This window comes from Echiichthys vipera, assembly GCF_963691815.1.
Source record: "Echiichthys vipera genome assembly, chromosome: 17".
Lineage (NCBI taxonomy): Eukaryota > Metazoa > Chordata > Actinopteri > Perciformes > Trachinidae > Echiichthys > Echiichthys vipera.
The window spans coordinates 19,905,068-19,932,512 of NC_139842.1; the positions used below are offsets into that span (position 1 = coordinate 19,905,068).

The 27,445-nt window shown below is 41.6% G+C and overlaps 1 protein-coding gene across 1 annotated transcript in view; it reads left to right on the top strand.

The window, feature by feature from the left end:
* The window catches only part of ngfra (nerve growth factor receptor a (TNFR superfamily, member 16)), a 39,134-nt gene extending 14,857 nt beyond the window's left edge, over positions 1-24,277 (top strand). Inside the window, exons 4-6 of the mRNA XM_083931414.1 lie at positions 8,934-9,171; positions 10,493-10,710; positions 19,909-24,277. Coding sequence (XP_083787540.1) covers positions 8,934-9,171; positions 10,493-10,710; positions 19,909-19,961 — 509 coding nt within the window. The 3' untranslated portion in view covers positions 19,962-24,277. The remainder of the gene's footprint in view (positions 1-8,933; positions 9,172-10,492; positions 10,711-19,908) is intronic.
* The last annotated feature ends 3,168 nt before the right edge of the window (positions 24,278-27,445 follow it).

The following is a 27,445-nucleotide window of genomic DNA, read 5'->3' on the forward strand; positions in this document are numbered from 1 at the left end:
GGTCATGTTTTCAAATGGCAGGAAGTTGAAAGCTTCAGCATTAAAAGGTCAAAGACTACTGCAGTGTCAACACAGAGACAATGAATAATCTGCTCTCCCACAAAGCAGAGGGAGCAGTCGAGCTGCTTGTATCTGAGGGTGGCGGCAGCTCGTAACCAAGGAAGCTGTAAATTCTCGGGTCAGACGAGGCATGAAATCGACCTCATCAGGGGGATACAAGGCTCAAATCTGGGAGGTAAAAATGTCCTTAGTGGCATTGCTCTCGGTGTCCTTGATATAAATCTGCTGTCTTTCTTTAAAGCGACATCAGATAAGTGAGGACAAGTAAAAGGCTCAACATCTTCAGCACACACAACAAAAACAACCCTTTCCTAGCAACAGCCCCTGCTTTCAGAGGAAGTTTGTGGTCACTGTCTATTCCTGGGAAAAGCTCTTTCATGTTTCATGTTGCTGAAGAGGCACTTACATCGTGGAGTGATTAAATGCCTCTAAGACAGCACTTAATAGCAGGAGCACTTGCTAATGCAGGGCATTTATCGATCTCCTGTGTGCTTTATAATTTTTAAATGAACATTTTAATGGCGGCTTCTGATACGAATGTTGAGTTTGACACTCAAGCTGCAGTATTTCTCTTTCTAAGGCCGACTTTTTGGGGGATATCAAGGCCACAGACGCTGGCAGATATCTGGATCCATCAAGTTGAAATCTGTCAACACCATGTTGTAGCAAAGAGGATATGTTAGCACCGCATGGAGGGTGTAAATTCCTCTTTTAATAGACTGTAATAACACTGACTGGCAGTGGAGCAATGAACTGAATGAGAGCAGGAGCTGTGGATGAGGTGGGAGAAAAGGCTAATAACACTAGATGACTTACCACCTTTCCTGCCATGTGTACCAAACATCATCAAAAGTGCTACATATAGACTTTTAACATCAATAAATCATCACCACAGTTATGCTGAACACAAACAAGAGCATTCAAACTCTGCTCGGCTCTGCATTTTAAATCATTTGCCAGGTCAAATTTTGTAAGAAATCTGCAGGAAGAGAAAAAGGGACGAAGGTGATGTTTTTCCAGTTAAAACAGAGATACATTTTGTTTCTTTCTCCAGGAAATAACAATGTCAGACTGTTATCTGTCTACCTGTTTGATCAAGACTGAATCTCAACAACAATGAGATGAAGTGGCATGAAATCTGAGCCATTTATGGTCCCAGAGGATGATTCCCTTTGACTTTGGTGATTCCATGAGTTTTCCTCTAGCGCAAGTTCTCAGTCATTTTCACCTGGAGACCCAAAATAGAAATATGGTGTCTGCCCAGGACCCAAAATTACACAAAATTCTCTAGCACCACCAACAAATTTGTTATTTTGGTTTGGAGTGAACCCTCAGCATGAATTGAAATAACTTTGGTGATCCCAACTTTTCACCTGGGGCCACCATCACATCAGAATTTCAATTTGTCCAATACTTTGGTTCATGGACAAACTAATAACACTCGTGGTTCAGTCAGGAGTGAAAAGGTATTTGGTCGTACGGCTCTGTCCTGGTACCTCCAAATCCTTTCTAACGAGCATGTGTGGAAAGCCTTAGGAGGAAAGAGCAGCAGTGGCAAAGACCCCTCCGTATAGGGTAAAGGACAGAGACGGCATCAGACGACCTGATCAGACTGAGCAATGGGGGCTGTGTCTCTTTGTCATTCCTGCTACTACATAACCACCTAATCACCTGTCCTCAGCTGTTATTTAGCTGTGAAGTTAAATGACGTCAGAGGCTTTTCTGCTCTGAGTTTTTTCAGTTTGACAATTTAGGCTGGTTTGAGATCAAGTGGCCGAAATGTGAGCTGCACGTGCCTTTGTTGCCTGTCTGATTGAATGTGAATGCATGCTAACACACTGAACTAAGATGGTGAACATGCTAACCATTATACCTCACATCAGCGTGTTAGCTCTGCTACACTGAGCATATTAGCACACTGAGGTTAGCATTCAGCCCATGGCACTAGTGCAGCTGTGGACTCTTAGATGTGTTTACAATTTAAACAAAAACAAATGGTCACTCCACCAGGCGACGTCCACTTGTCCCAGCCAAAGATAAGTAAAGTAAAGTCCAGCCGTGTTGATTTTTGCTTACAGAATAAAAACAAGGATTTGAGAAGAAATAAAAATGCATCCCTGCAGCATTCAAACTTCATGAATCATGCAACAAGTTGGAAGCCCTGCAGAAGTCCAGGAAGCAAGTGTGCATGCCCAACTTCATATGGTGAGATGCCAGAAACGATTATTCCCCCTGCTTCTTGCAGAATCTGCCTTATTTTTTTCATTAGACCATAAATTCCACATAAATCTAACAAGGACATATGCTGCACAGTAATGCAATCCAGCAAAATAGTAAGCTATGTGCGCACTGACTGCAAGCCATCACAACAAACTGCACCCTATGCCCCTAAAACACGCAGAACATCTACAGTATTCAAGGCATATCTGATGTACAGTAGGCTACAATACAGCCTTTTGCCTCCCATTTAGCGCCCACCCATGCAGCTGGTCTCACCTTTGACCCTCCTTGTCCTGAGCGATAGTGATGTAGCGGCACTGGTAGCCACTTGAGATGGCACGATAAGTGACCTTGTGGGATGTCCGTTTTGAAAGCAGAGCCCTGTCATACAGCACCAGTGGGCCTTTGGGTAAAAGTCACATGTGGTGGTGGTGGTGATGATGTTTCCAGGCCCTCCTTGGTGGTCTATCATGCATACAGACATGTTTTCTACAGCAAACAGGAAGCTGCCTCGCTGGGATTCTCATCCATATATTTCATGTCAGGAAAATATTTTTCAATTTCTGTTCTGCTGTCTCTTTCTTTCGTTCTGCATGCAGTTACAAAAAAGGAAGAGAGATACGATTGTGGTATTTTCAAATCCCTAATTCCCCAGTTCATATCCAGCTGTCACAAAGTGTCAATTACATGATACAATGACAGAGATAGAAAGAGAGCGAGGGAAAGAAATAGAAAACAGGGAGACAGAGGGAGCTGCAGCATATGTGCTGTGCTGGTATTCTATGCTGAGGGGTCGATTTGAGTCCTGGGATTTCTTCTGCTTGCGCTCAGGTTTCGCTGAATGACCTCTGTGAGCACTCGACTGCAGGACGGACACGGACACGGACACGGACACACACACACAAGCACACGCACACACACACACACACGCACACGCACACGCACACGCACACGCACACGCACACGCACACGCACACGCACACGCACACGCACAGCCTTCTCCAGCTTTCAGGCACACAAACACTTTTATGAGCATCCAAAATCAATACAGCTGATAGCCTTCTAACTCGGCACATGCACGCTGTTCTCCCCTGCCAAGTGCGCTTCAACTCGTGCATCTATTTTTATTAAACTCCGGACAGTGCACATGTGTGAACCTCTTTGATCTGAAATTGAAAACACCTTCTTCCTTTTTTTTTTAATCGAACGTCTCTGTCCGTTTTCCAAAAGGCGATGCTCGGCCTCCAGTTGAGAAGACTTGCATTGAAACGTTGAGTTCAAGTGCTTGTCTTCAAGAACACGGGAGGGAAAGATTAAAAAAACAGATAGAGCCAGACTTCTTTTCTCTTTATCATCATCACTCTCCTCGCCCCTCCTCCCTTCATTCTCTCTTTCTCTTTCTCTCTTCCCACAGTGGCTCTCGAGTGGCTGGGCTAGTAGAGCGGTGGAAGGTGGCCAGTGTGCATTCAGCGCCTTCACCGCTGCAGTATAATTACTCCTGCTAATCAGAGCACTTTACAGCAGCTCCTCTGTTCATCTGCACCCCCTCCTAACTCTGTCCCAACACTCTGCCTCTCTGTCTGCCCTCCCCTCCGCTCTCCCTATTAACCCTCCCTAATAGAAGACAGAGCACTCCCTTGAATAATTTGCACTATGTGTGTGTGATGGATGTGTGCGCGTCCGGCGACAAACACAGAGGAAGATTGAGATAGAAGCTGAGCTGAGAGAGAGAAGGAGAGGGAGTGTTTGGCGTCTGATAAAGAGGTCATTGTACATGTGCTGCGCCTGATAAGTTGCTCATCTCCACCCTAAACTTGCAGAAGCCAAGACACCAACCTCTGCACAAGACCCTGGGGTTAACTTCACCATAAAGACCTCAATGGCTCGTAAAAATTAAATCTTTTTTTTTCCCTCTCCCCCTCTCGTCCACACCCTGCTGATAAACACATCTCCCTGCACACATAGCCCCAGCGCTCGTAAAATCCCGGGCTAGTTTTTATTTTGTTTCATGAGCGCTTTAAACACACTGAAGTCAAAATTGAATTGTTCAAGCTTCACTGGTGCCTTTCAGCTCCCATTTGGTTCCAGCTGAGGTATGCAGCCTCTGGAGCCCTGGGTTTATCCTTTGGTCTACAGCCAGTCGTGTTTTCTTCATCAGCCTTGAGAGGAAAGGGGGGGGGGGGGGTTACGATAAAGATATGGTGTATTGTACTTTAGGTGTAGCTGTGTTACATGAAGCGGGCTCCCAGGAGAGCTGTCATCTTGGCTCAGAATGAAAAAAGACAATTCACAACGAGTCCTGAGGTGCGACTGATGCAAATCCACATCTGCGTGGAGAGAACAGTCATCGCACCAAAGAAAGGCACTCACAGCAGTGCAGGATGAATGACACCCGTCGTGGTAAAGGAAAAGGCTTCTTTGACAAACTGTATATAAAGGCCAGACGGTCTGCACTCACTCTCACACCTTCCCATTGACAGTTTATTCTATTTACAAGCTTGTGTTGCATGGCTAATGCCATTAGCCGGACTTACATTAGCTGGATGATGTATGGCGAAGCTGAAGAAACCTGACTACATCCCAGGAAAAGGTCAAGAAATGTGTGTAATATAGACACCCGAGCGCTTCCTCCTTTTAGACGGATCTGAATCAATAGCACCGCTTTAAATAGACCTCTGCAGGATTTCTGTGTTTCTAAGTATGGCACGCACATGTGCTGCATTTTTCTGTCCGTGAGAGATACTTTCTACCATTTCAGTAAACCAATCCCCCCCAACGGGACGCAGGAATGCTCCGTCATCACCACGCAGACAGAGAGAAACTAACGTGGACCCTTAATGCCCAACACAAGTTTTTTAAATATGTCCACATAAGTTGCCCATCAAGGTCCCATCGGACTATTAAAAGGAGTAACCGTGTGTAAATTATGCAACAAATCAATGAGGAGAAACTTGACTATCTGCCATGTCAGTGAAAAGAGATTTATGTGTGGACAGCCTTTAGCTGTGATGGTCCACTGAATCTCTTCTTGCTGTTGTCTGACCACATCACTGCTAGCTTCTTTAAGATTCTTACCAGAGCTCTTCATTTAAAGGAATACCCCCTGTGTCCCAGCAGATAATCAGTTCAAGTTTACTAATATTTTCACTGGTTTACATTGGCGTCAGAGAGCCCTGTTAAAGTTTACGTTGGGGGGAACTGAAGCTATTATCTATGCTCTCGTCAAAACCACCAGACTCCACTGACAAAAACAGTAATTTTACCTCACAGAACACATTAGTTAGTTTTAGTTTTCTTAGTTCCTAACCTTTTAAAAAGCCTAAATTACACAATAACAGATCGAGGCAGCTGTAGACCAGTAACTCCTGTGTTCTGCAAGGTAAAATGACTGGTTTTGTTGTGGGGTCTGGTGGCTTTGAAGAGAGCATAGATGTTTTCTACCAAATGTTTAGCTGCTGTCCCTGTCCACAGCAGTACGACCCCCATTTACTGTAGGTAACACACTGACTGGATATATACCTCTAACAACCCCACTGAAAAAACTCCAACTTTCCCTTTCAATGCAATGATAATAACTTTAAGTGAGCCAGGATTTGAAATATCTCTATCGAAGATTAATACTTGTCACACTAAAAGCAATGAAAATGACATCATGTCTTAGCTGAAAGAAGAAAAACAATTTCTAGACAGTGAGATTTGTGGGTTATCCAGCGTAACCAGAGTATTGTGTCTGCATGGAAACACACACACTGCTGCTGAATTATTAAAACCTTATTTTTCAATCCTCGAGAAGCACAAATGAAATTTTATGCACCTCCAGTGAATTGGGGGTAGAGGCAGACATTTAAGAGGTGGATATCTGTGGAAATCCTGTAGAAATAAAAGGAAAAAGTTTCTGCAGTGCTAGCCTACATGCCAGAGGATGTAAATGAGAAAATATGTTTTTTTTTTGTTGTTATCTGAGAGCACTGCCCATTTCAGGCATCTCTCGAGTCACTAAGCCATGATTTAAAATATGAAAATAACAAATGTGAAATCTAGTTACAATTCATGGAAACCGGTTAGTAACCTGAGTCCCTCACTGTAATGGCTGGATTGGGTTTATCCATCACACTTAAGAGGTAAACCCCTAAAAATGGAACAATTGTAACGTAGGACGACCCCTAAAGTGTTTGGAATAGAGAATCCCAGTCTTTGGCCTTGATATGAAGGGAGCCGCAGGGGTCTCCACGGGGTTAATCCTGTGAGCTCCAGTACGCAGCTAATGAGGAGCAGCCTGAGGTTCTGCTTGGAATTACGGGCTGCACATTCTCCATCCCCACCAGGCTGCTGGGCTCAGAGGAGGTTTTGGCTGGACAGGCTCTCTCCTCAGCCTGCTGTACCATACCCTGAGGGTAATCTTTGAGCCTTTCTACCATCTGACAGAATCACTGCAGTGTTAGTTACAGCGCTTTTCAAAACACAAGTATAATATGACAGGACATGTAGTGTGAGATTTGTTCGGTAAACTGTGTCTTTCAGGACAAGTCGTGCCCATTAGAGTGGGCACGCTGCTGCTGCAACAAAGGAAATTACACTGAATCATTAATGGAACTCACAAAGAAAGAGGAAATGGGACAATTTATGAAAATGCCTCATCTCTCCAGGCTTTGCTATGATAGAAACCAGACCCACCCAGTAGCACACAGCCTCCCCACTTCTCTGACCTCAGCGAAGGCTACACTCAAAGTGATGACCTCCCTAAAGCCCACAGACTTTGTTCTACACGGACCCACATGGCCTTGATTTCATGCAATGTTCAGAGATCACATAGATGGGGACGTATTGAGAGGAGACCTGGCGTGCAGGGCACAGGCCTGTCGTAGGGTGGACTGGTTGGTGACAAGATATTTGCCCCACTTGTCGAAGAACATTCCTTTTCTTTCTGCTGGCGGCAACTCAGCTAGAACCCATCTGTCTATCAGAAAAGCTGCTGCATGTGTGCAGTGTATCAGCCATCTTGTTGGGGACTTGGTGACTAAAGCCCTAACAAACAGGCTCTCAGAGACAAGGATAGGAATTGACAAGATTTTACTGATACCAATGCCTGTATTGATTCTGCTTATCGGTCTGATTCTTTATTGATTCCTGATCAATTTTGTGTGGAAAAAAAAGCTGGCTTGCACAGATTTTCAGGTTTTTCAAAGAAAAAATCTGCTCAACTTTAATATTATTAGGATGCCACGCTTTGACTTTCTTCCTCTCCGCCATGACTCCTTCCTTTTACAAGTTTGCAGCAGTGTAGATGCAGGACTTTGACATCATATGTCGTGTTTGCATTTAAAACGACTTTTAAGCAAACTTCTGAAAATCTGCATAAAAGAACACATCAATTAGGCATGTTTATATTGTCAGAAGTTGGCGCTATAGGCTACGTGGGGCTGTAGTCCGCCAGTAAACAGAGCAGAAGAAGTAGGGGTTGCTAACCGGAAACAATACAAGGCACTCTGGCCGTCTAACCATCTCATCTGTACGGAGACGAAAACCCGTTATAATATCTTAGAAGAAACTTAAATCGAAAATAACTGAACACTGTCACTATGTCAGAATGGTAAAGGCAGATCAATTAAGTGCATTAAATCTATTTTGAAAAAGGCAAAAGCCACCTCAAGCCAGCACAAAGACTTTTATGCGTATTCAAGTATGGCAGGTCCATGACTTTGGACTAAGCCACAACTGGGTGTATATTCATGGTTCCCAGAGGATTTATTGTAATAATGCCCTGGCTTATAGCATCACTGGCAGGTCAGTGTCTTCCCTTAGCCAGTAGAATATTTCACCAGATGGACTGGCTTAAGATTTTGTAAAGACATTAGTGGTCCCAAGAGAATGAATCCTAATGTGTTCACACCGGCTGGCTGTATTAATTTGCTTCGTGTTGCATTACTCGTGCAAGTTTGCTGAAATATATCAAATCATGCAGATACGGATATGATGCAAATTCCTTGCAATCCGTCTCCTAGCAAGTCCTCTGACTTTTCCTCTAGTGTGAGCGTGAGGCTGACACCGCAGATGAATTAACATAAAATTTGGTACAGACGTTCATGTTCCTAAGGATGAAATGAACTGTAATTACTTCCCTTAATCGCCATAATCACATTAAAATGTCTGTTGGGTGCAAATTAGCAAATCTTCACATGCTAATTGTGAACATGATAAACGTCATATTTGCTAACAAGGGAAAGCAACACACTACATTTACTCAAAGTTAGAGGTACTTTAAACTTCTACTCCACTATAGTTCAAATGCAAATATTGTACTTTTTACTTCACTCAACTTTATTTGATAACTTACTTACTTTGCAGATTTAGATTATTGATATACAAAAATATAATAAAAAGCAAATAGAAAATGTATTATTATAAGATAAGACTAGACCCCAGAGGGAAACTCTTCCCCTTTCTCTTCTGGTACTTTAAGTATATTTTGATGCTAATACGTTTGTACTTTTATTTCAGTAGAATTACAAGTGCATGACTTGACTTGAAACTGATTATTTTCACTACTACTATGTACTTTTGGAGCATGGCTGCAGATCTAGTTTATTTCCTTTCCCAGTCGTATTCTAGGTGTATTTCTCTTCTCACAGATTCTTCCTTGTTCTCCCACACAGATCCTCTCCTCCCAACATATTTTCCCACCTCCGATATTGGTCTGTCTCCACCTTCCTTCACCAATTACTTCCTCCCTGATGGCTCAGACAGCCCCTTGCCAGGAGGAGAGACGACCACGTCCAGCGCCGGCTCTCCCCGCTTCCTCGGGCACGGGCTCAACGAAAACCTCATACCCATCTACTGCTCCATCCTGGCCGCCGTGGTGGTGGGCTTCGTGGCCTACATCGTCTTTAAGAGGTCAGTCTATAGAAAAAAACGAGATGAAAAGCTGCTTTGACACATTTTCACAACTGGGTTCGGCACCTCATCCACAATATAATGGAGGACAAAGAGGGGGATGGAGATAGTGGTGCTGGATAGAGTGACAATTAGTTGCCCCGGGCTAATAAATGTCATTAGGTGGTGAAACATTCACGCCCACTATGGCTGAAGAGGTTTTGACCCACTTCTAGAGAATCACTCAAATATACAACAATGAGTTTAAAAAAAAAGAAAAAAGGTCACAACACTTAATGCATTACAAAGGTCACACACGCAAAAACACATTAATGAGGACACAAAACCACAGATGCAAGCGCTCATACAGACAGATACAAGCCCGGGCTGAAACACATCTGAAAGTAAACAAGCTCATTAGTGGCATTGATTATTTGAAAAGTGCCGACCAGGGGAAATTCAAGTGCCAGATTTATCAGCAGAGTCACGCACACATCTAGCAAATAATCCTCATGTACTTGTCATCCTGCAGAAAACAGACTGCAAATGATGTGAATATCCTAAACACCCAATATGTTATAAGTAAACACTCAGATGTGTTAACTGTACTGTACTCATGAATATTTGAATCCATGATTCATGACTTATTCATCTTCTAAAGGAGAAGCATCAGCAGAGAACTGGTATGATTTTTCACGTGTTTTGAACATTTTATTATAGTTTTTTATTTGTAGGCAAATGTGCAGCACACATGCAGTTTACACTCACAACGATTTATTATCGAAATTTTAAGTCATTTCAGATAACAGTTACCAGTGACCAGCTACCTCATTAAGCTAACATTAGCTCCATGAGTTGGTTGAAAACCCTGTCTCCATCTAGACCTTCTAATGTTTTAAGTTCCCTAGTTTCTTGCGTGTCTTAAATATGCTCATGATAGCTCAAAGCATGATATTGTGCTAACGGACTAATGCTATGCTGCATTTCCTGGGTGAAAGTCAGTGTCTTGACCGTCTAATAATCGATGTAGAAGAAAGGTCAACAAAGAAACAGTACTGTGCTTGTATGTAAGTGTAAAGCTAGTTAGTCCTAGCATTGTAAGTCATTGTCCAAACCAGTGAAATGAAAATGATCTCTCCAAGAAAAAGCAATAAAAAAGTAAGAACTGGGTTTTATTTTCCATTGTGAATATCTGATGACATTTAAAATGCTGTTTTCCCTCATCAGTTATTGTTTTATAGCTCATAACTGCTGGGAAAACAAATATAAAAACTACAGGATACCATAATTGTATCATATTAAGCGGCTCGTTGTCTTCCTCTTACGTGCCACTTCTCTACAGGTGGAATAGCTGCAAGCAGAACAAGCAGGCAGCTAATAACCGCGCGGCTACAAACAACCAGATGGTGACGCCGGAGGGAGAGAAGCTGCACAGCGACAGCGGCATCTCGGTGGACAGTCAGAGTCTGCAGGAGCAGCAGCAGCAACAGCAGCAGCAGCAGCATGCCCAGGCTGACGTCCAGGCTCAGCCATCACGCTCACGCACACAGGAACAGATAGGTAAGACTAAAACTCACTCTTTAATTTTGTGATGAACATGTTTTGTATTGATGTATAGAAACTGTAGTTCCTGGTGTGTAAACACTCTCTGACAGAAAATAAAGCTGTGTGCTGCAGCAGTGGACAGCAGCTCTGCTCTCTGCTATTTTCACATTTTATAGAATGTAGTTGATATTTTCCTTAATGTATTATTTTACCGACCGCCAACCCATTTGTTGTTATAGAAAGTTAATGTCTACGAACCCACCTACATAACTGCAATCCGTGCATAACAACTCGGCAGACACAGACACCTCAAAAGTGATAAGTCTCAGGAGGCTGGCTGGAGTCTCCCTTAGAGATAGGGTGAGAAGTTCAGCCATCCGTGAGGAACTCGGAGTAGAGCCGCTGCTCCTTTGCGTTGAAAGGAGCCAGTTGAGGTGGTTCGGGCATCTAGTAAGGATGCCCCCTGGGCGCCTCGTGAGGGAGGTGTTCCAGGCACATCCAGCTGGGAGGAGGCCTCGGGGAAGACCCAGGACCAGGTGGAGAGATTATATCTCCACACTGGCCTGGGAACGCCTCGGGATCCCCCAGTTAGAGCTGGTTAATGTGGCCCGGGAAAGGGAAGTTTGGGGTCCCCTGCTAAAAGCTGCGGCCCTCGCGACCCGACCCCGGATAAGCGGTTGAAGATGAGATGAGATCCTACTGATTATGTCTTTAATGCCTAGCAATTCAATCAAGCCAATATCACAAATTTGTCTCAAGGGGCTTTCCAACCTGTACAGAATACAAGGATAAGGAAGAAGAAGAATTCCCCCAAAGAGCTTTCATGGTTAAACTTAAATTTTAGTGTTATGAAATTCTTGCAAGCATTTGCTATAATGTAATATACAACCAGTGTCCACTTTATTGGGTACACCTGTACAGTTTCAAGCACTCCAGTCCAACTGTTCTGCCATAAAGCCCGCTTTTATGAAGCCTATAAATTATAGGTATCATAAAAGTATGAACGTTATAGGCTAATGTTCTCTTTTTCCTTTGACACTGTCATTAATTTATATGTTTTAGCACTGAGGACACACTTAGAAATAGTGTTTCTAATTTTAATTTTGACCTCAGAGATAAACATATAATCAAATTCATGACAAAGTCATCAAAAACTGAACATCATGAGCTTCATAAAGCTTTATGTTACGGCTAGTTGTATTGGATTGCATCAGATTATACAGGTGTACCCAACAAAGTCCGTCATTGAGTGTTTATTATTGTAACTGATATTGTGATATAGATTTCAGCCATATCACCCAATGCTCATGTCAGTTAACTTAACTCTGAAGTGTTTCAACATATGTGCATCTAATATATGTTAAATTTAGCACTTCTGACTATCCAGATGTTATTATTTTGCAATTCCTGGCCCAAACCCACGACTTTATATTCACCACAGAAACTTTAACTCAACATATGAATTTATGAGTCTCCCCTCAATTGCATCAAGAAACTGGCTGAGGATTTTGTGTTTTGTGCTGCTCTAGCAGCGTGCAAGCCTTTCCCTCAGAGCAAAAAGACGAATTTCTGGGGATTGAGATAAAAAACATTATATCACCTGTGAGCAGGACTAACACTTTGCTGCCAAGAGCAGATAGGTGAGGCCTTTCAAATCTAACATGCATGATCTATTTGACTGCAGGAATGTAGAGATTATGATTTAGGTCCTGTGGTAACATGAATATGAGGTGCACACTCAACATTAGTTTGTCTATATGCCTCCTTATTACAAATGTCGAGGTGTACCATCAATATGAGGCTGAAGAATTCAGCGCCGACAGTTTCTATCTATATATGAATTGTAATGTATAAGGAAAGTACGTAACTGCATATGTTTGATCTATATTTGCCTGTGCTACTCTATCTATATTTGTCTGTCTTTGACTTGTGAAGTATTTTGGGTGCCTGTCTGTGGGGCAGACTTCACCACGTACAGCAGTCTGGCAAGCCAGACAGAATCTAAAAAGGATTTGTGGATTAACTCAGTAGATCATGTCTGGCTTGGAGGGATTAAAATAACATGATGCACTTTACTGATCCATTATAGAGCAATTTACCGTGAGCTCAATTTACTTCTTTCAGCGCAGTGCATTGACAGACAGAAAGAAGAGTGTTTCTTTTTAGTGCTTTTTACATTAAATCTTTAAAAAGAAGACTAAAATATGTAATTTGAAAAATCTCCCAAACTCTTGTAATTATCATATATTCGTATTTAAAAGATAAGACAGGATTTTCACCTCCAACAAAGAGGATATGTTTTCAGTTTATGTGTTTGTCTGTTTGTCAGCACAGTTACGGAAAAAGTTCCTAATTTTAATGATGAACAACAAAACAATAAAACTTGGAGGAAGGGTGTAGCATTGACCAAGAAAGAACCCATTAAATTAGATAAAAAAGGTTAAAAAAAAACAAAAAAAACTAGATTGAAACATAGTTCATGGTCACTGTGGCCAGTTGTGGCCAGATTGTTATGGTCACTGGAGGTGTCTTTATGTGAAATCCTGGATATTATGGATATATATTAAATGTTAATCTGTGGTAATATTGGTTTGTTGTGTACTGAAGTAGCACATCGTGCCTGGTAAAGCTATTGTTTGAGCTAAATCATTGAGGAATAGTGTAATTGAATTAATTCAACGATTTATTAATGCTACTTTGTTAAAAAGACCAGAACTACAATATGTTTCACCCTGTAACAATTATGAACGCTGTCAAAGGGTCATTTTTGCACCTTATGTCTACTAGCGAGGACAAGTTTGCTCTAGGTAAGCTAATGTTAGCTGTGTTAGCAAGGCAAACATATTACTGCACAGCTGAAATAACTCCTATAGCTAGTGTAACTGCTACAACCACAATGTAGATAATTAGGGCTGAGTCTGTTAATTGTTTATGTTTATTTGTACCATTCTAAGGTTTACTGATTTAAGTCTGTTAGCTCAATGCTAACACTTTTAAGAGTGTTGAGGGTAGGGGACAGGGGCTGTTCAAGGGGAAACAGCAGGTCAACTGTAGATGCTACCAAGAAGTGGCGTACATCATGTGAAAGCTGGTAATCTGAAGATTACTTTGGGGTGTAGCTCAGCACTGTGTCAAGGTTTTGTTGCCATGAATCAGAAATCGAATTTAATAAATAATGACAAGCTAGCATGTAATGATACCAATAGATTCCTTAGCTCTTCTAGTCTTTGTGATACCAACATCTTCACTCTATCTCTAAAACTCAATTTGCTACAGCCTCAGAAAGACAAAAAGTTGGCAGGGCCCACCGGCAGGCCCATGCAAGTCAAGGGGTTAACCAAAGTTTGCATCGCAATATTATCCAAGAAACTATCCTAAGTAAATGACTTGTGTGCTCATGTTTAGAGGCATATGCTTACTGTCAAAATGCTTCACTTCCAGAAATATAGTCAGCCTCAATAGGACTTCTGGATAATTGACACTTTCCCCATTCTTCCATTCTTACATCTCATTATGCAATACAAAGTTAATGGAGAGCGGTGAGTTGTTGCCTCCCTGCGGTCCAGCAAAAATAGACTAAGAAGTTTCTTAAAACCACAATTTTTTTTTTAGCTAACATGATTTAAACCAGAGGCATTTGTTGGAGACTATTTTCAGTCGTGGATTAATACACATTTGGTACGCTAGTGAGTATTTATGGCGGCAGGATGGTATATGTTGGTTTGACAAAAAAAAAGACAATGCTTTGTTGGATCAATTTATTGTTTTTGTCTGTTGGGATCCGTTGTTGACAATAAAAAAAACAAATAATATTACCAGCTTCGTCCATTAAACTGTATTACCTTTACCAGAAATTGAAATATAAGTAAATTATTTCAGACCTCATCCCTCAAATCCTCCATCCAATCACTTTCTCTAAATCTTTAAGTAATCAATGTTTGCGATCATGGGGTTTCACTCACTGCTCAACACTGGATATGCACACAGAACGAGAAGCTAGCTGCATTGTGGGGAATCTGCACAGAGTGGCTGTAAAAAGAGGATAACCTTTAAACAGCTTGGAGAATAAAAGGAAGTGCTGCAGGAATGAGATGTGACCTCAGAGCAGACTGCCTTTCCTTCAATACTCAAACAGCACTTACATTAAAGAGATGAAACGGGCGCTCTCACTCGATCTATACACATAAACCTGAGAGGCTTTTTACCTGAAGAAGAAGTCTCAAGTTCAGTCATGATCTTGTTATTCCTTCAGTCATTCATACTTCTCTCCCAGACTTTCCCTCTCGGCGTCTCCTAAGTTTCCTTCCTTGTCCTATAGTTGAATTATAGGAAAGCCTAAAAATCGGTTATACAGGGATAATAATGTGCTAACAAGCCAAACAGATGATAAATCCTCCCTCAAACAATCCACATCGCTGTGTCTTTTCTGGGATACCCATTACATTATAATGAGGCTTGGGAAAGGCTTATTTTGTTTTTGTGTTTTGTTTGAGTCCCTCTTTCCATTCTTCCACTCAACAAATGCAAAGCCCGCTGCACGTCGAAGAAAGGAAGGAATTTCTTTTGGCGGAGCAGCTCACGATTGGTTTACTGAGAAGATGACTGCCCCGGTTAACCCTGTCGCCTCTCTTCACTGATTGGCTCATTAGCAGGTGTTACAAGACAGGATCCAGGCCTGGTCTCGCTGCCTTTCAAAATCTGATCCAGCGCCAGCGTTAAGCACGTGCTAATTGGCTTTAGCACCGTCTGCGGGTGCGTTAGCCATTAAAAAAAAAGGCAGCAAATGCTCTCGTGCTCGTTCTTCCACAACCAAGTGGTTCTGTTAAAGTATGCGAGAGGGTGAGAATATGCACAATAAAGCCAAGATAATCGCAGGGGGTTTCCTGTTTCCAACGAACCATACTTTACTGCTGGCTAAAATAATGGGAACACCCCCAGTCAAAACGAGTTAAGTAAGCCTTTAAAAAGAGAAACAGAGCAATGAAAATGTCTTGTGTTTTGACTGACAACATTCAGAGAGGGTAATCCCAACATGAGTCACTGGTGAGGGGGTGAGAGCTCCTTGGCCTCATTTCTGTTCTGCTCATCTCCATTAAAAAAAAGAACCGTCTATCTGTGCCTGCTCCCCCCCTCTGAATCGTGCATATTGAATTTGTTTAAAATTTAAACAAGACTCTAAGCCCTCGCTCACATCGACCAGACGTGCATCCCTGCCCTGTGTTTGACCTCACAGTCTACACGAAATGGAGTCAAGGCAAATGTCAGTCAGGAAAATCTTGATTTTGACAAAAAAATTGTACAAATGTGGGTGTCTGAGCTTAAAAAATCATGTAGCAGCAGGCATACAGTCCTGAATATAAGTAACACAGATTGTTATTCACAAGAATAGAGTAAAATCAGTGAGTTGGTTTTCTCAAAGCCATAAAAATAGGCCTTCTTGAAGACCATGGGGGGATCTTTATTACAGCACTGCAATCAACAGCTATAGAGGGGTCCAGTTTAGTTTGCTTTAGTGATTGTGGACGAGAGCCTGAAGGACCTGCAGGAGATCAACAGTACATTCAGTGTGTAACACTATCCAGCAGCAAGTCACGGTAATAATGTAGCAGAGTCATGTAACAAATTACAAATGCAATTTCAGCAACAGAGATTGGATGACTCATAATTTCTCCCACGTTTTAATAAAAGATCTCCATATGGAAGTATCCAAATCATTGATGATTGACAACAACATTAGACAAAGGCAGTACCAGTTCCCCTTTTTCATTTAGATGTGATGTGATTCAAATTTTTGGCCTGCGGTGCACATGCACGTGGGCCTCAAGTGTCCTAAAAGCCAGAGCTTAGTGACTCAGGAACTAAACTAAGAACTAAAAATCCCTTTTGAACATTCCTCTTTGCATTCCCACCACATCTGAAGAACAGTGACGATTAGGCAAAGTAGTACAATAACATACAAAAAAATGATGCTGGTGTAAGACATTAAGTCTTACACCAGCATAAATAAGACATTTTTTGTGTGTTTGTGTCGCGTTTAGATTGACAGTGACTCGGCACCGATGGTTGAGGGGATGTAATGAGAAGGCTGAAAATGATCTGTAAATTAGATTATCATTTTGTAGCATTTTCTTATTGGAATGGCTCAGCCAAGTAGAGATATCCCAACCACGTTCATTTATCCTGAAGCTTTAGAATCTGCAGTCTGATCAAATATTTATTTTTGTTCTATTTAAAAACAATTTCGCTCTACATAATGCAGCCAAACATTGCATACTCAACAGTAAACTTACCATAAATGAGAAGAGCAAGGTGGTTCGGGCATCTAGTAAGGATGCCCCCTGGGCGCCTCGGGAGGTGTTCCAGGCACGTCCAGCTGGGAGAAGGCCTCGAGGAAGACCCAGGACCAGGTGGAGAGATTATATCTCCACACTGGCCTGGGAACGCCTCGGGAACCCCCAGTTAGAGCTGGTTAATGTGGCTCGGGAAAGGGAAGTTTGGGGTCCCCTGCTAAAACTGCGGCCCCCGCGACCCGACACCGGATGAGCGGCTGAAGATGAGATGAGATGAGACAGCTTGCTTGTTCACAAATTCAATTCAATTTTATTTATAGTGCCAAATCATAACAAAAGTTATCTTCGGACACTTTACAGACTAGGTAAAGACCACACTCTATGACTTATTTATGATTTACATAGAGCCAACAATTCCCTCGTAGAGTACGGTGGCAACGAAAACCTTCCCTATTACAGACAGGAACGTCAGACAGACCCAGCTCTGTGGAGGACGGCCATCTGTTTTGACAAATGTGAAACTCAAATCATTGTGTCCGACCCTGTGATTCGGATCTGCTTCAAAATTTAACATGTTCTTCATTGGCCCGAGCATGTGAAAGAAGAGAGAAACTTTTTGCTCCTCGCTTTGCGAAGCTGTTCATTTGCCCGCTTAAAGCCCCTCCACAACTAACTAGATTTCACCTCACTCCATGCAAGTTTACTCACAATTTGCTCCAAAAAAAGATGACGATCTTGATGTGAGTGCTACTGGAGCGATATTGCAGCGGAATATATATGCAGCGGTCCCACTTTAAAAAATCTGCTTCGTTCCATCCAAAATCCTCCCGCTTGCACTTACATGCTCTGTCCTTGGTCCATGCTACACCCTTCCACCGAGTTTCATAAAAACCGTGCTAGTAGTTTTTTCTGTAATACTGCTAACTAACTGACCAGCTAACAAATAAATAAAGCCAAAAATATGACCTCCTTGGTAGAAGTAATTATAAGTAAATGGAGGCATATGGTTAGGTAAAAGATGACTCACTCAAACAAGTGATCAGAGAAATGCTTGCATCTCTATATTTAAATAAACAAAACTAACTTGGGCACAAATAACTCAAAGTAGAAGGTAATATTAAAATATGTTTTCAGGGCCTTTAAGAGTTCACATTATCTGAAACAACACCCTCTAGAAAGATGCAAAGTGACAGCGAGTGAAGGGGTTGTGTCTGGGTCTGTGCCCAGGGGCCCATTGACTTTTAATCTGTTCAAGAAATGTGGGATTTAAATGGAAAAGTAATAAAATAAGTTTTGTAATGAAGTGCTGTCCCCCAGGGAGCGATAAGTAAAGTAACAAAACAAGTAATATATTTTTCACATTAGTGAAAACGATCCCAGTGTCTGTTAAGTTTTACCCAGGAGTTCTTGTGATTACCAAGAAACCATCTCAAATTCAATTCCAATCAGCAAATTTGAAAGCTTTTATTGCGGCTCAGGGTCCAATCAGGATTGCCTGAATGTGCTGATTAAAAAGAAAGAAGAAGCAGTCGGTAACAAAGCTTTGCTGCGAGTTCACATTTCAGAACAGATTGAGTTGGTTGAAAGTGAAAGACAGCTTGTATTGATTCTTGGAATGAGGTTTGACTGAATCACCAGATAGCCATGTGGCCACTATTGGCCTCCAAAGGTGCAATGCAGTTCAGAAACAGTCGCACTGAGGTGAAAGTACAAGTGCAAGCCACTGTTTTTATCTCTCTACCAGTGTGTGTGTGTGTTACAGATGGCTGTGCGCTGGCCAGCATCGCTGTCTCTGCTCTTTGTCGCGGGTGATATCTGTAGAGTGTCTGTTTAAACAGGAAGGAAGAGAGATGAGTGCTTTGGACTGTGTCCGTCACTGGACAAAATCAACGTGGATAGAAACAGTGAGCAGAGAGGAGGGGTTTAGCCATCCAAGTTTTTTATAACAGGACAATGTGAATGGTTTTTAAGGAAAGGGAAAGGAATGAAAACAGAGGGCTATGACGTTAAAAAAAATGAACAAAAGAATCCCCCCTCGTCTAAAGCTTTAAAATAAACCCTCTTGTACTTCACTTCCCTGGCACAAGGATGCATTGATAGAGATGAGAAACCACCCAGCAGACTCCGGGGTCCTCTCAAAAACGCCTCTGCATTCCCCAAGTGTTTCCATGGTTTCCCTCAATTGACAACAGGTTAAGAGGTTTGTGGGAAAAGAGAGCATTTGTCTCCCATCCTCATCCGGCTAATGACTCCAATTTAACAGGTTCAGATGAGTGAGTGACACCACAGGGCCCCCTGCAGGGAAAAGTGTGATTATCAGGGGGTTTAGAGTTTTTGAACAAAGACTTACAGGGAAAAGGTGTTTTAGTGGATACAAAGTAGAGCTGTCAAATATAGACAAAAATGACGTTCAAATATATATGAATATCTATTTTTGTCCATTGTTTGAACATAAACATGTTTTTAAAAGATCCACTTACGTACATATTACAAAATAAAGCGCGGTCACGTAGCAGGTTTGTAATGTGGTCATAAAGAACCGAGTCTCTTGCCTCTTGTCAATTCAAACTAGTCCAGTTTAAACACATTTCTGAAGATTTTTCTCACGTAGATGCATTTAGATGGCCAATGTGACTTGTTTTGTTTCCTGTTAGCAACCTCTACTTCTACTGGAGGATTACAGCTGTGTGGAGCCAGTTTATGGAAACGCACCTAGCTGTAATCTCTTTTTTGCAAAATTAGCTCGACAGTTGAATGCAAACACAGCTTTTGTGTGTTCTAATAGAGGATATGCATAATTAAAAAAATAATAATAATAAAGGTTCATGAATCTCTGCTGATTTAAATATCACCACCAGTTACCTGTGTATTACCCATGTACCTTCCGAAGCCTGACATATCTCTTTTGACTTTCTCTCCACAGTGGTGAGGGTTGATGGCGGCCCCCAGCCTGACACACCTCCCCCTGAAGTCTGAGGACAAAGGGGAGGAAGAAGAGGAGGGGTCAGAGCTGACGACAGGGAGAGGAGAGTGGGAACTGGAACTCGTGGACCAAAAAGAAAGCAAGGGACGGAAGGGGCCACATGGGAATGTAAAACGGACTCCGATTCATATCTGAAATGACCACAGAGCAAAGACTTGACTTGTTTGGACCTCCCAGCACCTTTGGACCACTGTCTTCATCCCTGCATAGAGTCCAACTCTATCAATCGGTGTATGCCTGGACACGACCTCTACGGCAATATCAACCACTATCTGTGCATCACTGCAGATACATAATCACAGATATATGCCAGTGCATCTCCTATTAACTGACTATTCCAGTATCTAATATTGACATTATTCTCACTAGCTGCCAATTTACTCTCCTCTTCCCCTAAAGCTTTACATTTTCCCCTTGAATCCACAATCACTTGCCATGAAACATGTGCCTGAAAGGTAAATAGGCAGAAAGGTTCTCCATTATCGCCTCTTTTTTTTCCTTGTGCATCAAAGAGCCCTTCTTCCTCAGAGACTAGCCTTTGCATCTTCCTCTGTTGGCGTCCCACTCTCAGATAATCCTGTCTCTCTCCATAGGATTCGCTCTATTAGACCCCCGCCGTCATCTGCGATACAAAAAGCAGCGGGGGAGCCGTGAGTCACTCTCGCACTTCTGAAGTTCCCTTGTTCTTTAATCATTTAACCACAGCCGCTTTTCATGGCATGTTGTCTTGTAAAATGTTTGCGTCATTGTTTGAGATTGGCTGCAACGGTGGAAGCAAGTGACTCATGTTTGGGAAGAAAGGTCAATTTTTGTGCAGCCCGCTCGGTAATTTTTCCTCGGCGAGATGCTTCTTTTTCCTGCACTTGACTTAGACCCTTTCGCAGCGCCTCCAGGGATTGTGTTTTGGTGATTTTATGTTTATAATGTAACACCCCCCGAATGTTTGTCTCCTGTTTATAGTGCATTACTTTCATTTTGTGGCTTGAGTTACACGGCTGATTCAGCACGGTGCCTCCACGGTCCTCTGTGGAGCCCTGGCGTGTAACATGAGTGAAACATCGCCGGACTGCGAAGCTCTGCTGACTCACTGCAATGACGTTTGAGGGGAAGCGAAAGAGCGTTTGAGCCAGCATACAGAGCTGCTCATTAAACAGATGCTTAAATTCATTTGCAAAAAGGAAACCCATCGGTCGGTCTTTAAGCTTACTGAATGGAAAATTGGAACATCCCTCAGTGTCAACCACCCTCTACACACTCACTCTTCATGGCTTGCATACAGCTCCATCTGAATAACAGAGTCTGAAAAACAGTGTTAAGGTGCTAATGCAATGGTGGCAGCATTCGCGTCAACACAGGGCCCATTAGTGAGACGTCCTGACAGGCAGGTAGTAATTACCTCAGGGTTTCAGCTTCATTTACCCTCTGCTCGGCTCGGCTCAGCCACTTCTCATCGGGATTAATGCTTTGGACAACAAAGTGGACGACATGGCTCTCTTTGAAGCCTAGGCATGACATTAAAGATCTTTTATTCAAGTCCGAGGCCACTGACATTTACTATATTGCCATGGTGATATAGAAGCACTTAGCTGCAAGGGAGGGTATCACACAGGACCTCTTTAATGCCACCTCCCTCCTGTCACTTGCAGTAACTGTAAAAGCAGTCAACATATACAGTATGTAGTAGAAGAAGTATATCTAGTTTGACTGCAATGCTTTAGCATTCATTCCTACAGGGGCGCAGACTTTCTCAGGGTCCCTCTTTTTATGTTGCGATTAAAGATTATCAAGAGGTCTGCAGAGGATTTCCGTAAACAACCTGCAGATGTATGATAAAGTAGGTAAGTAGGCAGGTATAGATAAAAAGCAGCTGTTATGTTGAAAAAAGAAAAATGTGGGAAGATACGGGTCTATGTGCTAATTAGATGATTTAGTTTGACATTTTGGGGGAAACAAATCAGTCCATTTACATTACAACCTTCACCTATGATCATGAGCTTTGGGTAGTGATCGAAAGAAGGAGATGGTGAATACAAGCAGCTGAAATAAGCTACTTCTGTTGGATGTTTGGGCTAAGACTTAGAGACAGTGAGGAGCTTGGCTATCCGGAGGGAGCTTGGAGAAGAGACGCTGCTCCTTCGCGTCTAGAGGGTTCCAGTTGAGATGGTTCAGACATCTGATCAGGATGACTCCCGTAAGAAGTTTCCCCTGCACGTCCAACTGCTAAAAGGCCCCAAGGTAGATTCAGAAGAGAGATTATACATCGTCTGGCCTTGGAACTCCTCAGGGGTCCTCAGGAAGCATTGTGGAAGAGAGGGACGTCTGGAATACCTTTCTTAGCCTGCTGCCTACGTGACACGTCCCCAAGATAAGCAGATAAAAATGGATGGATGGACTTTCTAGCTCAGACTTATGATGAGTGTGTCAATATCACGGTCAAATATCTACAGTAGATATAAAACTACCGACAGCAGCTGGTGAACTTACCTTAACAAAACGACGAAACAGGAGGAAACAGCTAGCCTGGTTCTGTCCAAAGCTACCAAAATCCACCTTCTGTACCAGCACCTTGAAAAACTCCCAAATCAACACAACTTACATGCATATACATATGTGTAAAACACAACCCGTTTGGTTCATAGACTGTACATAAAGATAGTTGCATCTCCACTTCCTCCAACTGTACAAAAGTGAAGCCAAAATATTCTGGATTCGTGCATGCTGAAATTTTGCCACCAGAATCCATACACCGTCCACACACTAGCCCAACCAATCACCATTTTATAGCGTCAAATAACTAATTAAAACCTCACGTATCAGAAAAATTAACACTTGAACGTACAACATGTGAAAAAACATTGACAGAAAACCATCTTTGGGGAAAAAATATTTCAGGTGTGCTTCAACTTTTTAGTTATCCTTGTCCATCTTTATATACAGTCTATGGTTTGGTTATTTAACAAATAACCCCTAGATCAACCCTCTCCTTGGATATGTGTACAAACTATTACTTTAAAAGAAGAAATACAATGTTTTTACCTGTTACCTGCTTGTAGAGTTTAGTTAACCATAGATACGAAATGGCAGGATAATAGAGAGAGTGAGTCACTTCATCCTTTGTGACGCTGCATGGATCAGTCACATGGTGGCCAGCATCTCGAGACAATTAAACTTCGTGGTCTCTTAACTTGTGATTCATCTCAAATCACGGCAGCGTTATGAATGGATACAAATAAAACTCTGCTGTTCTTTCTCACACACACACACACAAACACACACACAGTATGATTCACTCCTCTACTGAGAGAAGTGGTGTGATTCATCCTGATCCTTGCTGTGGCAGTGGCATTAAAGCAGATGCTGCTACAGTACAGTATGAGGGACCAAAGTGTTGATTTAAAGAAAAGAAACTCCTTGACTCCTCGCCCCCCATGAGGCCCAGTCAACCCTTGAGCGGCGCACTCATCCACCCTGAATCGACTTGTTCTCTTTCTCCTTTTAAGAATGTACGACCCGATTATCAAGCGAAATATGAAAGACACGTTCAAGGATAACGTGTCTTGCCCTTCATTCTGTTGTTGCAGATTTGTTTTCCCGTTGGTTTATATTATGAACATTACACTTTCGGAGTCAGTATTTTTTCTAACAGATATGTTATTTTGTAGCACTTATTAGATGTAATATGAATGCACTCAAAGAGTGTACCACAGTTCAAGTGCCTGTGTACAGTGTCAGGTCTTTCAGTTTAGGAGTTTGACTTTATATACATTGTTTTGCAGTTTCTCCACTTATTTTATGTGCATTTCTTTGGTATTTTGAGAGCTAATGAAGGTTTTTGGAGACGCAAGTAAACTGTATAAATCTGGCACCAATATAAAGGTTGACAATGAAGACATACTGTATGTTATGCTATAAATACTGGCAGCCAATAGGGTCATGTAGCATTACAAAAACATATACAGGTAACCTGAGACTTCTACTCCAAATCTCACATATGCTATCAGTCAATAGAATTCAGCTCTACTGTACAGTAAGTTTCATCATGTACGTACCTCCATTTTAGAGGCGACAATACGCGTAATCTGCCGTAAGATGAAATCTTCTGGGGAGGTATCAATACAAACTTTGACACAGACGGATCGTGGACCTGCTCCCAAAGAAGCTGAATGTCACCTGTACTTACCTACTAATGTAAAATGCTTTGTGTAAATGTGAATTTCTTAGAGTTGATACAACATACAAAAAAAACACACTATAAAATGTAAAAAAACTAATAAAATGTGTGCAAATGAAATGAGCATCTGTAATACAATAAAGGGAGATGTCATTACAGTATGTGTCCAGTGTGTCTCTGTAGATAAATGAAGGTGATGCATGTACACATTTAAGACTTCATTTGAGTAAAAATATCCAAAATTTAAAGTAAGTGACCTTAAAGAATTAAAGGTACTCATTGAGAATTAAAATGTTCTCTATCAGTGTTTGATATTACATGTGATGTTTCTTTATTGATATTATATACATTTACTGCTGCAGGCGTTTAATGTGGTGCTCATTTTAACTCCTTTATATACTGTTGGGTAGGTTAATCTAAAGAAATGCATCATATTCTATAAGATCATGTTTGGTTTTTAAAGAGTTTAGGTAGCGGGTAGTAGTGGGGGAATTTTCTCAATCCCATAAAGGAACACTTCATCCTTCAGTTGATCAGACACCACATCTGGAAATATTCAGTTTTCACTGGACATCTGAAAAGTAACTAAAGCTCTCAGATAAATGTATTGGAGTAAAAAGTAGAATATCTGCCTTTGAGATGTAGTTGAGTAGAAGTATAAAGTTGCCTGAAATGGAAATACTCAAGTAAAGTACCTCAAATTTGTACAAAAGTTCAGTACGAGATCCTAGGGCTGACCTAGATCAAATAAATTCTTAGTCTCCTCAAAGAAACACTCAAAAACACAACATTAAATCTTGTAAATAGGTCATTTAGTATTAAAAGAACTTAAAATGTGGCTAATCTACTAAAGAAATTTGAGTCGGCTAATATGAAAACAAACTAAAATGACTAAGACGGGTCAGCCCTACTACGTTCCCCCACTGTTAATCGCTTTCTTGCTGAGAGTTAGATGAGGTGCTTCAGTAGGTTAGCTTAGCTTAGCATAATGTCTGGTTATGGGAGAAGGAAATAAATAATCTTGCACATAACCAGCAAAAACTACAACATGTTTTTTTTATACTTTAGTTTTTATACGGATAAAACAAACAGATTTTTGATTTCCTTTACGCTTAGGCTACTTCCCTGTTTGCAAGCTTTATGCTAGGCTATCCGGCTACTGAAGGAAGCTTCCTATTTACCTTACAAACACAAGTATGGTATTGGTTAGATACATGACACACAAGAGTGTTACTGAAACCTCAGTGAGTTTGTACTTTAATAGAGAGACATTTTACATTATTCCCAAAGTTGACAGTACAGACCTCAAAGTCTCTCGAGGAAATGTCCACAATACACCAAGACTTGATGTTAGACTGAAGAAATGCACTTTAATTATTATTTTTTTTCTCCTTTTTCCAAACCACCCCAAAAGCATTTGTGAAATGAAAATGAAAATAAAAAGCTGGAACCAGAAAGTATGGCATGGCAGACCGAGAGCCAAACCACAGTCAAAAGCAGGACCATATGTGTGCGTCCACTGGACCCGGAGTGTGGTTCCCTGCAGTCTTATCACCACGTAAATATTCAGGGTTTTCTTCCAGCTACGTGTCAGAGTTGAATCCTCAATGATAAAATCTTCTTTTTTATCGGGGGGGGGGGGGGACTTCTATTTTTTACTTCACCGCTTTTGTAGACAAGTGTTTCTGGAAAACCAAAAAAAATCAGCCATGTGAAATGTTTCTGTGCAGCATTTTCCCTCCTTGACTGGTTTCTATATGAGCGCCTGAATGCAGCGAAAACGACACTGAGATGTGGGTGACAGATACACTGCAGAATTTTAATTTGATCAGCAGGGAGCACTTATATGGAGACACTAATCAAACTACGTTTTTTCCCTGCGTCAAGATTAATCAAGACTGCGAGTCAGCTGAAATGGCAGAAGGAAAGGAAGTCTTAAATAGATAAAAGGAAACAGACATGCCCATTGTAAGGAAAAGCAAAAACACATTAAAATATGCTCGGGGCCATAAAACTCAAACACGACTCAAGCCATTAATATTCGTCAGCTAGGCGAATGTGATGTTGTGGTGCTCCATTGTTAATAGAGGATCTTATTAGCAATTTAAAATCAACAAATTATTGCTGGATTCAGTGTAAAAAGTAAATGCTACATGAACGAACCAATATAATGCCAAGAGGGTTGAGCCTTCGCCCGCACCTGCTGCACTGAAATTTACAACATTGTGTCGGATAGTTTTATAGCCCCAAGACAGAAGAACAGGATGCCCTTTTTTAAAGAAATACTCCCCTGAAAATCTATCTTTACAGAGTCAAATACTCAGGTTTGAATGGTTGCTCTGAACAAGGTTTTGGCTTTTCACTTCACAGAGGAAAGCAGCTGTATTCAGCTTACATCAAAGCACAAAAAGAGACGGTCTTCTCCATAAAAACGACATCAGCTGTCATTGTTCAAAAAAGCCTGAAATCTCCCTGTTTACGTTCACATGATAAAGCTCTTTTGTGGTTGTGCAAAAAACCGAAGTAGCACGAAAACACTGCAAAACCTCTTAGGAGTGGATGGACGGCTTTACAAAGTGTCTGTGCGACTGCTGCTGCACATCCTGTCTGAAATTAAAGTCACCGTGCGATGCTTGATTTCAGGTTCATTTCTACTAGACCATGTTTACATGCTTTAATGCTTAACACATTGATTCTCTCATACTGTCTGAATTCACGTCTGTCTGAAACGCTCAGTTTTAGCGCCCGTCTCTTTAAGACCCCCTCCTGAAGAAGCCCAGTCTGCTCTGATTGGTCAGTGTTTCTGGGTTTCTCTTCGTCTCTGCACTGTCATTGCAACTAGGGTTTTACACAGCACAATTGTACAGGAAGTCCTGCCGGCTCGTTTAAAAGCAGAGTTCCTGAATAGGGGCTGTGTGTATTTATCTGTGGATTCAGCGTTTAGATACTTTCACAGTATTTATAAAGCACCCTAACCAGATTTATAATTTAAAAGAAAACATGGAAATGTCACTTTCTACAATACAGGACCTTTAAAGACGTTGCTCAAGTGATCTCACGGCAATTTTTTTCCGGCTATCTCGCCTTCAGCTGCCATTCTCTGGAGCAAGTTATGTAATTATTGTTTACCTACATGCCATACTGTATCTGCTACTCAAAAGACAGATTTTTAGTGAAGTATCCCTACGGTATGGGAATGCATATATGATGTTATCAGTTCTTATGCTTCTTTTTTCCTCTTCAAAATAACTGAAGAGACATCATGGAGGTGGGAGAAGTAGTTAAGTCCCCTGAGAAACAGGAAGC